Source organism: Seriola dumerili, unplaced genomic scaffold (genome assembly GCF_002260705.1).
Source record: "Seriola dumerili isolate Sdu_G_001 unplaced genomic scaffold, Sdu_1.0 BDQW01000432.1, whole genome shotgun sequence".
Classification (NCBI taxonomy): domain Eukaryota; kingdom Metazoa; phylum Chordata; class Actinopteri; order Carangiformes; family Carangidae; genus Seriola; species Seriola dumerili.
The window spans coordinates 2,290,330-2,308,219 of NW_019174687.1; the positions used below are offsets into that span (position 1 = coordinate 2,290,330).

Consider the following 17,890-nt stretch of genomic DNA (forward strand, 5'->3'; position numbering starts at 1 on the left):
GTAAACAGAAGCTTAACTGGGGAGTTGAGTCATAAAATCTTTTTCTATCATTCTGAGCACAAAATATTTTTCAGTCCTTGGGGATTCTTCTTTAAAAACAACACTAAGGCTTATAAACGACCCTCTGGGCGTTTCACACATGTTCATTTAATTATCTTTTACAGAAACTGGTGGTTTCCTCTGTGACCTGAAGAAATGTTAATATATCACAAACTGGAGCCAGTTATTAATTTGAGATCATCAGTAGTGTACTAATCTTTTCCAATGCATTGTGGGATGTTTTGAGTTCACTATATAGTGTGTTGTAGTTCTCCCTCTGTATTCACACAGCTCTACAAAATAGCAAACACACCATACAGAAGAATAAACAGTGAAGAGTGAATGATTCTGGACGTTAGCTTGATGAGACAGAATGCTAGTGAGACGATGGTCAGTTTACACTGGATCTGATGTCTGCACTGGTTTTCTGCCAGTGAGCAGAGTTGGTGTGATGTTCTGTGAATGACTCAGTGTTGTGCATCTTATCCACCATAGTTGTGTTATTGTTGTTCAGCAGGTTATCAGTAGTGGAGCTGCAGCAAATCAAATTCATCAATTTACCAACATTATGAATCACTTTCCTCTGTATATTAACATGTATGTAATTTATTTGCAATACACATAAAATTATCTGAAGCCCATATAATCAAACTAAGAATAGACAACAGCCAATAACATTTATCCAAGAATCTGGAACCCCAGACACTGATTAACCAGGACTAACATATCAGAAGTGAACCAACACATTAAATTAAATATAATGCACAAATTGGTTAAAGCTCCATATTTTCCTCTTCTTCTGTGTTTTATTTGAAGTGTTGATCCATAAGAATATATATTTTTGGTTTTAAGAACCAAAAACCATCTCAATGTAGTTTTACATCTCCTCTCTCAGGCTTCTCTCCAATCCAATCTTCTGATTGGACGCTTCTTGTCTGGGCTGAGAGCGGTGACTGCGGCTAAGGCTCAGTTTCTGAATACAGGCTGTGTGCATTTCTCTGTGGACTGAGCCTTTGACACTTTCAGAGTATTAATATAGAACCTAGAGCTGATCTATAATCAAACAACACATGGACATCTACCTTTTATAATAGATGGTGCTTTTAAAAATAGACATATAATGACTGAAGACAGTTTGTTTCATGTCATGGTTAAACTGGACGAACTGACACCAGCAGGTGGTCAGCAATGTTCTGTCAGGTTAGGTTTACCTGCTGAGAAGTCTTATTGAGTTAAAAGTAGAAACATGTGTTGGTTTGTTAATGATCCACACTACAGTGAACATGCTTTGGGTTAAAAAGGTTCTCTTATGTTGCCACACACACCGAAATATATGCATGTTTACTGTCAAAGATTTTCCTACACTGGTAGTACCACGGTTCAGTACCATCTCTGTTCCTCGGCCATGTTGCAGTTTAAAACATTGAGCAGGACTGGCTAATGCTCATATTGCATTTTGACACCTGTATTTATCAGGTGTTTCTTTTGCTATTACACTATTAGCTAAAGAATAAACAATCACGGGAGTGCTGATTGATTTCCTACAACAGAGTATTAGGGTCACATCGAGGAAAAAAAAATCTAAAAATTTTGAGAATAATATGAGAATAAAGTTGTATTTTGAGGTTGTGTGTTGTTTTAGAGGGGAAATAGAGGCTTTAAAATAAGGGAAGTTCTACTTCAGCAGAGGTTTCACTAATAAGGAGATACTTCATCTTTTGGCTCATCATCATCATCATCATCATCATCATCATCAGGACATTGAAAAGATTGTGAAGAAACTGAGTCTATTCTATTGCTAGACAGACAGACAGCAGCTGACACTGACTGTCCTTTCACCTGTTTGAGTGGTTGATGTAATATTCCTAATAATTCTGTTTTTTTTTCTCTCTCAAAATTGTACATTCTTAAATCTCCTTATATTACAACTTTATTCTCGTGATATTATTCTCAAAACTACAACTTCATTTCCAAAATTTTAAGATTTCTTTTTTTCCCCTCAATGTGGCCTTAATACTCTGACGCAATTTCCTTACCTGGTCTACGTAAATAAAATCCCTCAGTTTCAGCTCAGGTGAATCTTACATCAGAATCTTATTTAACTCTTTTCAGATGAAATCAGTTTTGTCCCCACACTTGTCTGAGCTGCTGCTGCAGTAACTCAGTGGAGACCAGAGGCTTCTCTCTGTGCTGCTGCCCAGCTAGCACCTACTGTGCATGGGAGGTGTTTGGGAACATCTGCAAATTGTAGAAATCTGTATGTGAGGCATTAGGGGATGTCTGTAAATTGTAGCTACAGAAAATAACCTGGGTTACACCTGAACGCTCTAACCCTGCACTAGTCTCTGCACATCAGTCCCATGCTGCACCACCACAAGTAAATTCTCCACCTGTGGGAAACACTGAACAATTACATCCTGTCATTTTATTCATAAGAAGTTGAATAACTAAAGAGGAAGATCTGTCTTGAATCTGGAAATAGTATTTTTGACAAATTAATCTTTTAAATTAAAATATCTTCTTTTCTCCATCAGTGGATTCAGTTAGCTCAGTCGTCATGGAGATATCTTAGCTGTGGCTGGTTGATGTGGCTGAATATCAGAATTTACTAAAAGATTTTCTTCAACATTTGCAAGCACTTGGTACAAACATAGACAAATGTGCATTTAAAAAGACAAACAACTGATTGAAAAATGTACGGAAGCCTGTAGGGGACAATATTAAAATGATGATTACATTTTCATTTTCAAGTTGACTTTATCATTTTCCACGTATGTATGTGTTATCGAAGTAAAATTTGAAATGAAAATGCAACACTCCTACTAATTTTCGTTTTCATACTTATATGTTGGGATGAGAACTGATAAGATTTTATTGGATACCAATGCCATTATCGATTCTGCTTATGGATCCAAGTCTTTATCAATGTTGTACGGAACAGAATCAAACAGAACAGAAACAAACTACTTATTGAAAAGAATATTTTCTATAGTGGAGTGAATATTGACATTAACAAGAAATAGTAGAAAATATAAAATGTTGAAAATAGTAAAATATAATACTGATCTTTGTCTCTGCTGCCTTGTTACTAGTCCGGTCCTCACAATATTATACAGTTATCTTTGGCTATACAAAGTAAACATCAGCCTGTAGACTGGCTGCAGCAGGACCATTCAAACTGACTCCTCCAGATTCCCTTTTATACATATTCACATATAAAATACTATTTATACTACAGTTTGGCTGATTACATGATGGTTATTATTTACTGAGCGATGTGCCACCCAGTGTGTCCAACCAATCAACATTTGACATTCAATATTTAATCAATAGTCAATGAATTGACCATTGTCTTGTTTTAAAATGATGTGGCATTTATATTGTCTGGACAGGGGCTGCTGCTTGAAAACTCCAGTTTCAATTGGTACATGTACAACAGGGGTCTCCAACGCATCGCTCACAAGCTACTAGGTTTAGGCAAAAAGGTTGGAGAGCCCTGATGTACCATGTGTACACGTGATGTGGTTATCTTTTCTGATCTGCCACAAATACATGAATGTCTGGGGAACACTCCCAGTCCCAGTACCCCAACTTTATGGAAGTGCACTACCAAATTGCTGGAAGTGCCCTTTAAATTTGAAGCCATACTAAAAAAACTAACCAGACTAAGCTGTTGCGTTAAGCTCTGTAACACTAGAATGTCAGCTAGAACTAGAACAAATATTTACTTCTTCTCATTCTGTATTTTAGAATAAATTCTTCTTTAGCTCTTAAAAATAAGAAGCTGTGCTCTCAGATTAGACAGCGCTAAAGAGTCTGTGGAGCTACTTTTACCCACTACTGGTTACATGAAACCATTTCTACCTCCCAGCCAGGGGCCTCTCTCTCTCCTTCTCTCTCTCTCTATCTTTAGCTCTGCCCTGCACCTTGATGTGGCAGTAATTAATCCACCTCACTTTGTCAAATTGTTTTTAGCTTGTTCTTAGATTGGATTTTTTAAGACTGCACTGATCATTGATTCAACTGGTCAATTAAAACAGCAGTGCTCGTTAGTGAGCGATGCCTGCACACATGATTTTTTGTTACTTGTAGACATTTTTAAAATTATAATAATAAGTAGAGAGCAGATCTGTTTAAGCAGAGACTGCACATTTTTAATTCAAATACTTTTCTGTCGTCACGTGAATAATAAATGTTATAATTATTATATGTTATATTATCATAATTAGTGTTTAATCATTTTCATTTAACTTAAGTAATTGTGTCTCATTTATTTTTATTAAATTGTTGTTGTATTTCATCAGATGCAAAACAATAAAAACAACATTGTATCAGCCCATCATCGGCCCGTTGTTGGCCTCTTCGTCGGCCACTGAAAAATCCATATTGACTACTTAGTGCTGCTGTAAAATTAGCCTACTGATCTTAGATTATGCATACAGTACAGTGATCTACATCAGGTTCAATGACCCTTTTTAATTTACTAGCAGGGTTTGCATACCTATGTCAACTCATATATACAGCCATGGACATTTAATTGTATCTGATTTTAGTGAAGGTTTAATTTGTAGACTCTCATACACACTAAAAACAGTTGGGTTAAAAAATAACCCAATTTTAACCCAACTGCTGGATTGAATAAGGACAAGCCCCTTTTTTGGGTTATTACAACCCAACAGGTTGGGTTATTTTTTTCGACCCAACTTTTGGGTTGAAAATTCAACCTAATAGTTTGGTTAAAAACGACCCAACATTGTAGTTGGTATAACCCAAGTACTGGGTCGAGGAAGCGGCTATTTACACAACCCAAGAGTTGGGTCAGAGTTAACCCAACATTGTAGTTAGCGCGACCCAATATCATGGGTTGAATATTCAACCCAAGAGTTGGGTCAAAAAATGAACCAAATCCGTTGGGTTGCAATAACCCAAAAAAGAGGTTTGTCCTTATTCAATCCAGCAGTTGGGTTATATTGAATAGTGTTGGGTTGTTTTTTGAAACAGAAGGACAACTCTAAAATTTCCCCAACTAGGTCTGTGTATTATTCAGTATGCCTTATTTTCAAAAAATTGTTCTAGTTGGTGTTCTGTGGTACCAGTGACATCAGTCAATCATGGTACTGGTAAAGAAGTTTGGAATGATCACTGTGCACCATTTGAACCCCAAATAAAAGAAAAGTCATACTTTTTTGTGTATAAAACAAGGCATACAGAATACACAGATGAGGTTAAAAATGAGTGGTTCTACTTATCAGTTAAAATTATATACTTTATTCCATTAAAAGTATTTTAAAATCAATAAAACCAAAAAGTGAGAAACACGTTTTATAAGAATATGTATTTATTTTAACACACAATTTTCTGTCAAACAGAAAAATCTGTAACTTTTAGAACATTATTCAAATCTACAATTTGCCAGTGCAGCTTGGAAAAACTTCACTGGTTTTGATTCAGAGAGAGAGAGAGAGAGAGAGAGAGAGAGAGAGAAGGAAGTGAATGTTGTGTTGAAATTGGCCAATGGTAGAGATTTTGATTATACTGGCCAACCACGATATTATACACAATTTGATACTACTATGAATCACTGACCAATGCTTTATTATTATTATTATTATCATCACTACAAATTTCATGGGATGCTCTGGCCATTTTTAAAACCATTATAACTCTGTTGGTTGTAATTTTCCTTTAAGGACCTACAGCCAGCAGCCTGTAGGTGGGGATAGAAAAACTGAACCAAATTATCTATTATTTAGTCATTTGTATATTGAATATTATTGTGTTTAAATGTGTGTTAAAGTTATCTTCAGTCAGTTCTCCATTGCCTTTTGTTTTGTCTCTGTTAAGCTGCTGTAGATGAACTTATTTGACAACATGCCAACAATATGAAAAATAAAACAATAAAAATAATTAATAATCCCATCCAAACCAGGCTCAGTGAATGTGGACATTCCATCTGTGTGGGCCACTTGAGTGGAAGATTCATGGCCAGTAAACCTGCCAGCAGACACTGTGTTACTATATTTACTGAAGACTCCACAAATGATTGAATCTGATCCAGAATGCTGAATTTACCTACGTAAAGTGAACATCACAGATGGGCTTTTATGCTTTTAATTTGAAAGAACTGTAAATCATTTGAGAAACTTTGAGAAAACACAGGGTTCTTTTTCCAGAGGCCAGTCCAGTGTCTTCACTGTGGAGGAGGCTTATTCCACATAGCAAGATAGCTGCCTGGAGTTATGGTTGGCCCCCAACAGACTTCCCAGTGTCTCAAGTTACTTCCATCTTTTAAAATAGCACGTTCTCACATTCTCCAGCTGAAGCCTTCAGGGCAGGAGCCTGGACTCTCTTAACCAGGCCACAGAGCTGTTTTATCACCTAATGATGCTCAGAGGTGGAGGTTTTCAGAACCACGACTGTTTCATGCCCAGGCCGTCAAAATACCTTCAAGACTCAGACACACTCAGTACAAGTGTTTGGCTCCGGGTGCGCTCTTCCTATTAGTCAGTGATTTAGTGATTGGAAATATGTAATATGTGGATGCCATGTTTGAATAATTTCAAAGCAGTTGCTCAGGTATATGATCAACTAATTAGTCTTTACCTTATTGTTATAAAGTAAAATAATGATTCAAGGCCACTGATATCAATTTTGGATTTCTTGATGGATGATTATTTTTCAGGTATCACACGCCAAATAAAACTTTGTCTGCATTATGTGCGGTAGGGATGAATGATATGCAAAAAAAAAAGGAGAATATGATTTGTAGGCCAGGGCGTCTCTGTAACAATAATAATAATAATTTGTATGATAATGATTATAAACTGTATTTGTATAGCACCTTTCATACAAGAAATGTAGCACAAAGTAGAGCCCAACTGATATTGGATAGTTGGGGCTGAAGCCAATATCGATATTAAGGAGTAAAAAAATTCCGATATTGATATATTGGCCAATATATATTAAGACTTGTAAAAAAGATATGTGATGTAAGCAGGATATTTTACAGTTTAACAATAAACTGCTTCTCAATAAAAGTATTCATATCGGCACATATCGGAGAATATATGCGCCGATACTGACATATCTGTGATGGGCCAAAATCGCCCGACCGATAAATGGGCTTTAACACAAAGTGCTCTACAGCAAAGAAACTGCATGCACCAAGTTCATCACATGAAAAGACATAAAATGAACATAAAAACATGTTAAAATCATTGTTGTAAAATGAAAAACAAATGTAAAAAATGAGATGGAATAATAATAAAACAAAATAATTATATAATCAAAATATGTTTTTTTTGTTTTTTTTTTTAAATTGACCACACCACTTCATTTTTGGTCTGTTGTTGTGAAACATTTTACTTTATCAAAACAAAATTGCAGCTCCTGGTGTTTGGATATTGAACATGGCCATATTGCAATTTTGATAATATTTCGATTAGATTAGATAGGATATAGGATATACTCCTGCCAAGCACAGACCTAGCCTTTTTGACCAACTTGTCCAGTCATCTTGTGTTCATGTCAGACACACATGATGTGTGATGTGAGGGCCATTAGGCTGTAGTCATTTATCTTAGCTGGTCGTCCTACTTTAGATACCGGAACAAGACATGATGTTGTCCACAGGACCGAGACCCTCCCTGTTTGTAGACTTAAGTTGAAGATCCTCTGGAGAGGCTCAGCCAGCTGGGCTGCACAGTCCTTTAACAGCCTCGGACACACACCATCCGTTCCTGCTGCTTTTCCAGGATGTAGCCTCTTGAGCTCCGCCCTCACCTCCTCCGCTGTAAAGGACAGGAGACTTGACCCCAGTGTGGAGGGAGTTGCAGCTGCCGTGTAAGGTTGTGGAGGAGATGCTGTAGGAGAAGCTGCAGCTGAAGCAGTGTGAAAGTCCTCCTTCGCCTGCTTTAATCTCCTCTTCAGCTCATGTTGCACACACCTGAGCTTCTCCCTGTCGCCATCCCTGAAGGCCTCCTTTTTCTGGTTGAGAAACCAGTAACATCAAGACCCTCGTCTTGATGTTACTGGTGATCCAGGGTTTGTAGTTTGGAAAGCAGTGTACAGTCCTTGCTGGTATTACAGTGTCCATACAGAATGTAGTCTGTGGTACATTCAACCATTCTATCAAGGTCAGGGTCCCTGCTGTTATCATTTTCCTGTGACTCCAACAGGACATTCCAATCTGTGCACTCAAAACAGTGTTTTAGAGACTCACTGGCCTCTGATGCCTTGTGTAGAGGACCCTTCATCATCTTGAAGTAGCAACTTGGAACCTGCGACCTGGACCTGGAATCAGGCACAGGGTTCAGGGATGAAGGTCTTCATACATCAGAAGGTTCGGGTCACAGGTAGACGGTCAGCAGAGCAGGCAAACAAAAAGACAGGAAATAGCCACTTCCAGGAAACTTAGAGAAATCATTAACTAGGACAGACTAAGGTTAGACACGAGGAAAATGTTGATGGAATGTTTGACACAAAGGAAGAAGACGAACTGACACAGGGGCAGGGATGTCAGCAGAACCAATACTTCGGTCAGTGTCAAAATACTGAAAGATTTTCAACAGATGTTGAAGGTACTGGAGATGTGATTCTTCCAGAACTGATGAGGGCAGTGTAATAACTAGTGTTCTAGTCCGACATCAAACTCAAAGAGAAGAAGAAGACACAGTAAACAATAACAATGCTTTTCTGGAATTTCACTGATATTGGTACCAACTACCACATTTCTGGTATTGTGACATCCTCAGGAAGGAGAAGACAATGAAAGATAGGTAAAACCAGTCAGGGTGAGGCAGAAAGTAAAGGATCTGTAATGAGAGGATGAGTGAGTAACAAAATAAAATGATTAAAAATATAGAAATAACTGCAGGGACACAGAGCAGAGCATCACATTGGCCAAAAAATCAAGTTTTGATCCACAGCTTTATCTACTTTGTTCTAGATCAGTGTTTCCTTTTTTGGCTGGACAGCAGGACCAGCCCTATAATCGTGAATGTCGCTGACTGACTGACTGACTGACTGACTGAGTGACTGAGGGAGGGAGAGAGAGAAGTCATCGGTAACAAGGCTTCATACTAACTGCTATGACCAACTCTACGTATCAAACAGAGAGTTAGACATAAAGACCTGCCTCTAATAAAAGTCTGTGACGTTCTGGAGTTGAAGTAAATAAAGACTAAACTATTGTGGATCGAGACGGAGGCTGTGCTGTGTGTCAGAGACTGAATAGCAAAGATAGTCTGTCTCGGGCCCCGATTGTTCACCTGGTGGAGCACGTGACATTTGGGTTTAGTCCTTGCTGCTGCGGCCCAGGTTCGAGTCTGGCCTGTGGCCCTTTGCTGCATGTCATCCTCTCCCTCTCCCTCCGCAATTTTCCTGTCTCTCTCTCACTATGACTGTAATAAAGGCAAAAGCCTGAAAAAACAACTGTAAGCAAAGAAAGATATTGTGCCTCTTCTACCTTTCTCTGTGAGAGATCATGTTACAGTAAATCCAGCTGAAATCACAGCTCAGTCTTTGTCTTTCATTTATGTGTTTACTGATTTTGTCAGACGACGTCACAGTTATAAAATCAGGATTTGACCATAGGCGGTCTGGAACAATACCAAGGAAACAGTGTTAAATGTTGACATAATATATAGAGAATGAGAGATATATTTTTCTTTTAACATATGTTTTTACACACAACAGACACAGAGCTTAGAAACTACATCCATATTAAAGTTGACAACTATACAGAACCATATATACTGTAAAATTCAATTTCCAGAGAATGCAAAGGTGTCTGTGTGCTCAGATGAGAACTGGTACTTTACCACTGGCAGATATGAAAATGTCCCTGAAGAGCAACGTTTGTGTCTTTTTTCTGATCTTGTGGTTGTTGAGGATGAACTTTATTGTCCTCTGTAAACCCACATAAGGAAACATTTATTTGACAAGTTAATAAGGAGTGTTGCTAAGTAGGAGTGTTAGTGCAACTTAGTGTATGAGGTTCAGTCTAAATCGTTTTCTGCTGATGATATCTCGTTATCTCAGGATAACCAGCTCTATTATCTTGAGTTTAAAAAAATATATGCGAATGTGGCCATTCTCCGCTCTGTACCATATCGCCCAGCCCTAGTTCACAGTAAAATTTTGGGGATATTTCCTGTTTTATCAGGAAAAACACAGCTGTAATTTAATTGAATTAAGACATTAACAACTGCATTCAGTTTCGGTGTTCCCATCCCAGGGCTGTGGCTGCACACTGGTTCAATGGTACGGCTTACTGGGGCACTGACATGGAGTGAAGCCGTCACTAATGGTTTTACATACAGTCAAAGTTCTGCTGTGAGAAAAGTCTGTTGGAGGCTTTTAATATTTGAATGTAATGCATGTGTTGATGTACTTGTCTCATCTCTGCTCAGGTTTTCTAAATGAAGCCTTGGTACCAGTGGAGATGGTGGGGTGCAGATCGGTGAGACAGCCAGACCCGGGAACAGCTGATTGGCACGCTGATTAGTGATTAGCTCCTGCATGGCTGGGAGATATGGTTTAAGGTGAAGTGATTGAATGTTAAGGGGAATGAACCGTCTTGAATTTAAAGTGATTGGATAATAGCAGGAAGGAAGAACGTTAATCAATAGAAACAGCAGTGATTCAAAGATTAGAGGCCAACTCACTCACTCTCACCAAGCTGACGCCAAGCTGCAGTTAAATACATGTGATTGTGTTGACGATTACCTGATCTTTTCCTCACTGTCAATAAACCACCGCAGCCATGATGTTATCAAGATGGAATAAGAAATATTAGGACAGTGACATTTAAGACTCAACACAAGGCTGTTTCATAAAGCTGGTTGTCACATACAGTCAAGTTTAAAGAGATTGTTTGTGTGTGTGTGTGTGTGTGTGTGTGTGTGTGTGTGTGTGTGTGTGTGTGTCTGTCTGTGTGTGTGTGTGTGTGTGTGTGTGTCTGTGTGTGTATGTTTGAACAAATTTCAGACAAATTTGACTTAATTGGGGAAAGCTGTGTACAAGAAATGAATGGAAGTGTATTAGGCTTGGGTGATTTAAAAATGTTAAAGTTATTTAAAGATTTATATTATTGTATTACTGTATTTTATGTTTCAGGTATAAATGATGCTGCCACTAAACAGCAGTTGAAAGTTTAATTTGTCAAATAATGAGGTTCAGTGTCCAGCAGGCTCAGCAGTGAAATGAGGGTTGGACTCTGCAGCAGAGCAGACTGTGCTAATCTGAAAAACATTCGACAAAAATTACAAAAAAAATTTAAAAATATTGCATATGGTGGGAAATATCACAATATTAAATATAATTGAATATTGGCCCATGCCCAAAATCTAAGTAATATCCCCAGAGCTATAACAACGTGTGTGTGTGTGTGTGTGAAATCTTAATATCTGTGCACTTCGATTGTATTACAGTCATACTGGAGTTTTGAAGATGATATTAATATCATCAATTTAATATCTCCATATTTTGAAATTGTATGACGAGGCTTGAGATGATCTTTCACTTTGTCTCTAAATGAAACTGCAACAAGAATCCAGAGCAAAATATATAAAATATCTGTAAATAATGCAGTATTTTAATAATAATAATAATAATAATAATTGCAGTATCATGGTCCTGTCCATAATCTAAAACCCATTGTCTGTGTTTTGTTTCACATTTTCTGTGGAAAGTTTGTATTAAAAAAATTGTATTAAATGCTTGGCTGAATTGATGATTACAGTCCCAGCAGAACATAAAGCTGTGAATTACCTGGTGATGAACAGGAAAAGATGCATCACTGTTTGAGCGTATCGTCTGTTAGTGTCTCACACTGTCCCACTCTAAAGTGCATGAGTTTATACTAAAGCTGGATTTGGACTCACAGACAGTAACTGGGTTTACTGGGTTTGCAGGCAGTGGTTTAAATTGACTGACATGGTGACAGACCGATGGTTTGAAAACACCATTAAAAAGTCAGTGCTATATTGTGACTGAACGGTGATGATGGCAGCCTGTGTTGTTGTGAATGAACAACTGAAACTCACTCAGTCTGAACTCTGTACAGACCTGATGTCTGTCTCTGAGCTGCTCAGATCAGTGTGAGCTGCTTCTTCCTCTGTGACACTGTTTGCATACTTGATTTTGGTCATCTATAACTCATCCCTGATGATCAAATACAAAATATCTCCATAGGCCAAGCGTTTAGAAATTAAAAATGAAGCCACAAGAAAAAAAAGGAGCCATTGCTGCTGTGTGTTTTTTCCCACTAATCATGGTGGACCTGTTGTTGCTGCCGCTCCACATGTTGCTATGGTTTACTGTACGTGCTGCCTTCTTCTATTGGAGTTGATGTCAGACTAGAATGCTTGTAGGGTTATTACTAGGGGTGGGTGATCTGGCCAAAATATGATCATGTTGGATAAAATTGCAGTCCACAATCTGGATCACGATCTGCATCCCGTTCCCGCTCTGATTTTAAGTTCTGACTGGAAGTTATGATTCGTATCTTTCTGCCACTTGCTTCTTTGCTTCTTTCGGATGATTGTCTGCTAGTTGCTACTCTTCTCCCACAATGCTGTCTTCTGTTTACAAACTGTGTCACAACCAATCACACTTTTTGCTGAGTTCATACAGAGTATTCATTTTTCATTTGGACAGCTCTGTCATTTATTCATGAGGTGCTATACGGAGGTGTTTTCATTTGAGTTCAGTCTCTGTCCCAGCTTGTCCCGCCTTGGGTCCCACAGACGGACTGTAACTCGATGGTGGTTCTTGTTCTGCTCAGGTGGAGAACTGCTACATGTGCCTCTACGCCCAACTCACCGAGCTGCGGAGCAGAACAAGGGCCGCTGTCCCCAGCTGCAGTTAGCAGGCTAGCTGTTTAACAGTTAACATGGTCTGGTTAGCAGAGACTATGTCAAAGTAAGATCGTCCACTCCTTATTATGCTTCCCTCATCAGTCCTGCAGGAATCACATCTTCTGTGCCTACAACATCTACATACCGCTGGTACCTACAGTACTATAGAAAAAAAAACTACCGTCACATTTTTAGAATTTTTGGACTTGTAATTGTAATTTTGATGTTAAAGTATGCTGGTGTAAGGAGCCATTTCATAGCCATTTCACTGTTGACTTACTGTCCACTTTTGTCTGTTGTCTTTTGACGTCCACTACTCTATGTCTTTGATTTGGACAGTGCTACAGCATTTTGTTCCCAAGGTTTTATTGCCAGCAGTAGATAAGCAGTAACAGACTGGACTGTAAAATGACAATTGTTGTTTGTGGGGCTCTAGGACAGAATCAATGTGAATTAGAAGGAGGGTTATGTTTATGGTCGACTCTTATGATTCTTTTCATAAAATGTTTGCAAATTTATTGAAAATGAAAAACTAGAATCTCTTATTATCAAAAGTATTGAGACCATTAATTCCTGTCAGATCTTCTCAACAATCATGCATTCTTGAATTCATGTACTCTTCAGTTCAGTGACGTCTGTATTGACTATAATCAGTTGTTATTATTATTCTGTTATTGCGTCACTCTTTTTTATCTTCATACCATTCTGTCTCTCCAATTTATTATTTCTGTTTTTTACGGTTCACTCACTGTCTGTCTTTTCTCTCCCTCCCTCTGTTCTCGTAGGTACGTACCAGGGTCAGTGGACTGGTGGGATGCGTCATGGCTACGGTGTACGTCAGAGTGTCCCGTACGGTATGGCCTCTGTCATCCGCTCACCTCTACGAACCTCACTGGCTTCCCTCCGCAGTGAGCAGAGTAATGGTACAGTGCTGCGTGACAGCCTTTCTGACAGCCCTGCCGGCACACGTGGCGGTTTCGTGCTCAACTTCCACTCAGACGGAGAGGGTTCAGAGAAGAAGAAGGGTCTCTTTCGCCGTGGCTCCCTCTTCGGCAGCCTTCAGCGACTGCGCAAATCAGACTCGCGCTCGTCAATTTCCAGTAAGCGCAGCTCGGCACACAGTGACACCACCATGAGCCGCATCAGTTCAAGCGACGCCAACTCCACCATTAGCTTTGGAGACGGAGACCCAGGCGATGACTACCTGACTCAGGAAGACAATGTGGATGCCACCACCACCGAGTCCTACATGGGTGAATGGAAGAACGACAAGCGCAGCGGCTTCGGTGTCTCTGAGCGCTCCAACGGCATGAAGTACGAAGGTGAATGGTTGAACAATAAGCGCCATGGCTATGGCTGCACCATCTTTCCTGATGGCACCAAGGAAGAAGGGAAGTACAAGAACAACACGTTGGCCCGGGGAATCAAGAAGCACCTCATCCCGCTGAAGAACACCAAGACCAAACAGAAGGTGGATCGAGCCATCGAAGGAGCAGTAAGAGCAGCAGCCATTGCCAAAACCAAAGTGGAGATTGCCATCTCCAGGTAAAATGTCCTGTGTAAAATAATCTCAGAAAACTGCAACTAAATCACAGTTTACCCCTTTTTTCTGTTGCATTCAACTTAATATAATATATTAGATTAGATTAGCTGTAGAGTGCTGACAGAAAATGAGGGTCGAGAGTAAACATTCATCACTGTTTACACGTTGGCCGTCCTTCCATATTTGTGTTCACTGTTTATCTGTGCAATGAGTGCTTATTATGGGGTTCGCTTGGCAGAAATGGAATATGATATTCATTATCATGTTTTCATTAGTGTAGAATCACCTGAGACCTTCATATCTACATAGGGTCGTCTTCCACAGCCCAGAATGGACCGTCCAAACACTGACTTTGGGACTCTTGTGTTTTTACACTACCCCAGGGCCACTGTAGGTTAGTTGCAATCTACAACCTCACTGCTAGATGGCGCTAAATCCTACACATGGATGCTTTAAGTTTGACCTCTACATAAAGTGGTTTAGATAATCTGGATGAACCTGTTTCAGACAGATCGTCTTACTGCACATATTTCCTCTCTTGTTGGACTTCTTGTTGTGATGTCACCATGTTTCCAGATCTCTGCAGTTGACTTGTTGAGTGCAGTTTGATTACAACCGCTGAAATAACGATCAAAACTATGACGATAGGACACAAGCTGTTGTAAACCAGAGTTGACCTTTAAGTGATCTTAGCAGTTACATAAGTTCATTGGGGTCGATACCCCTTGATGGACTAACATGAAGAAAGGCTCTAGCTGATGTTGTCATGTTTTATTTTGGCCCAGTTTTGGATAATAGTTTATATCCTGATCTTCTGTGGAGCCATTCCTCATGAAATGCAGCTGATCTCTGAGAGATACTTTATGAGTAGTTTCATCATGAGTAAGTGATGAATGAAAGGATGTTTTCTGTATTTTCATCTTTACTAATTAATGATTTCATTCAGTGAGCAAGCAGCTCAGAGGCTGCCGGCAGCTACCGAGTGTTACTCAGTGCATGTTTGATGTTTGGAAATCAATCAATACACCTCGAATGTCAATAAGACAGCTTTGACCATTTCAATTCTTTCTGTCAGCTATCTACATGACAGACCCTATAGTGATGATCGGATCTTCAAGTGCTTAAAGCGTCCGTCCACTGCGCTCCAGCAGCACGACACCAATGCCATAACCTTACGTCTCATTATGGCGCCACATTGAGTGGCAGCTTGTTGTAGCAGGTTCCGGTGTGGGGTCTGATTTTTCATCACGTAGTCATCCAAAATTGATATTTGAAAATGAAACTAGAATCTCTTATTATCAAAAGTATTTAGACATTAATTCCTGTCAGATCTTCTCAACAATCATGCATTCTTGAATTATTACTCTCAGTTCAGTGACGTCTGTATTGACTAAACAGTTTTGTTATTATTATTCTCATTTATTGCTCACTTTTTTATCTTCATACCATTCTGTCTCTCCACATTTATTATTTCTGTTTTTTACGGTTCACTCACTGTCTGTCTTTTCTCTCCCTCCCTCTGTTATCTCGTAGGTACGTACCAGGGTCAGTGGACTGGTGGGATGCGTCATGGCTACGGTGTACGGTCAGAGTGTCCCGCGTACGGGTCATGGCCTCTTTCACCCGCTCACCGTCCTACGAACCTCAAACTGCGCTTCCTCCGCAGTGGAGCAGAGAGTAATGGTACAGTGCTGCGTGACAGCCTTTCTGACAGCCCTGCCGGCACACGTGGGCGGTTTCGTGCTCAACTTCAACTCAGACGGAAGGGTTCAGAGAAGAAGAAGGGTCTCTTTCGCCGTGGCTCCCTCTTCGGCAGCCTTCAGCGACTGCGCAAATCAGACATCGCGCCTCGTCAATTTCCAGTAAGCGCAGCTCGGACACAAGTGACACCACCATGGAGCCGCATCAGTTCAAGCGACCGCCAACTCCACCATTAGCTTTGTGAGTACGGAGACCCAGGCGATGACTACCTGACTCAGGAAGACAATGTGGATGCCACCACCACGAGTCCTACATGGGTGAATGGAAGAACGACAAGCGCAGCGGCTTCGGTGTCTCTGAGCGCTCCAACGGCATGAAGTACGAAGGTGAATGGTTGAACAATAAGCGCCATGGCTATGGCTGCACCATCTTTCCTGATGGCACACAGGAAGAAGGGAAGTACAAGAACAACACGTTGGCCCGGGGAATCAAGAAGCACCTCATCCCGCTGAAGAACACCAAGACCAAACAGAAGGTGGATCGAGCCATCGAAGGAGCAGTAAGAGCAGCAGCCATTGCCAAAACCAAAGTGGAGATTGCCATCTCCAGGTAAAATGTTCGTGTAAATAATCTCAGAAAACTGCAACTAAATCACAGTTTACCCATTTTTCTGTTGCATTCAACTTATATAATATATTAGATTAGATTAGCTGTAGAGTGCTGACAGAAAATGAGGTCGAGAGTAAACATTCATCACTGTTACACGTTGGCCGTCCTTCCATCAGTGATTACTTTGATTTCTTCATGTCATATATGCAATTCGCTTGGCAAAATGGAATATGATATTCATTATCATGTTTCATAGTTGAGTAAGATAGAATCACTAGAGAGCCTTCATATACTTACATAGGGTCGTCTCTTCCACAGCCCAGAATGGACCGTCCAAACACTGACTTTTGGAACTTCTTTCACACTCCACACATGGGATTTGTAGTTAGTTGCATTCTACAACTCACTGCATGGTGGCGTAAGTGCCTACACATGGCATATGACTATCTATCATAAGTGTTGTTTAGAATAATCTGAGACATGAACTTCTAGGCCATGAATGTTCAGTAACAGATCGTCTTACTGCATATTCCTCTCTTGTTGGATTCTTTCGTCCTGTGATGTCACATGACCTGTCCAGATCTCTGCAGTTGACTTGTTGAGTGCAGTTTGATTACAACCGCTGAAATAACGATTCAAAACATATGACGATAGGACACAAGCTGTTGTAAACCAGAGTTGACCTTTAAGTGATCTTAGCAGTTACATAAGTTCATTGGGTCGATACCCCTTGATGGACTAACATGAAGAAAGGCTCTAGCTGATGTTGTCATGTTTTTATTTTGGCCCAGTTTTGGATAATAGTTTATATCCTGATCCTCTGTGGAGCCATTCCTCATGAAATGCAGCTGATCTCGAGAGATACTTTATGAGTAGTTTCATCATGAGTAAGTGATGAATGGAAGGATGTTTTCTGTATTTTCATCTTTACTAATTAATGATTTCATTCAGTGAACAAGCAGCTCAGAGGCTGCCGGCAGCTACCGAGTGTTACTCAGTGCATGTTTGATGTTTGGAAATCAATCAATACACCTCGAATGTCAATAAGACAGATTTGACCATTTCAATTCTTTCTGTCAGCTATCTACATGACAGACCCTATAGTGATGATCGGATCTTCAAGTGCTTAAAGTGTATA

At 39.8% G+C, this 17,890-nt stretch overlaps 1 protein-coding gene across 1 annotated transcript in view; it reads left to right on the forward strand.

The window, feature by feature from the left end:
- Window positions 1-17,890, forward strand: part of LOC111233940 (junctophilin-1-like) — a 32,895-nt gene that overhangs the window by 1,835 nt on the left and 13,170 nt on the right. The window contains exon 2 of the mRNA XM_022761870.1: window positions 13,685-14,444. Coding sequence (XP_022617591.1) covers window positions 13,685-14,444 — 760 coding nt within the window. The remainder of the gene's footprint in view (window positions 1-13,684; window positions 14,445-17,890) is intronic.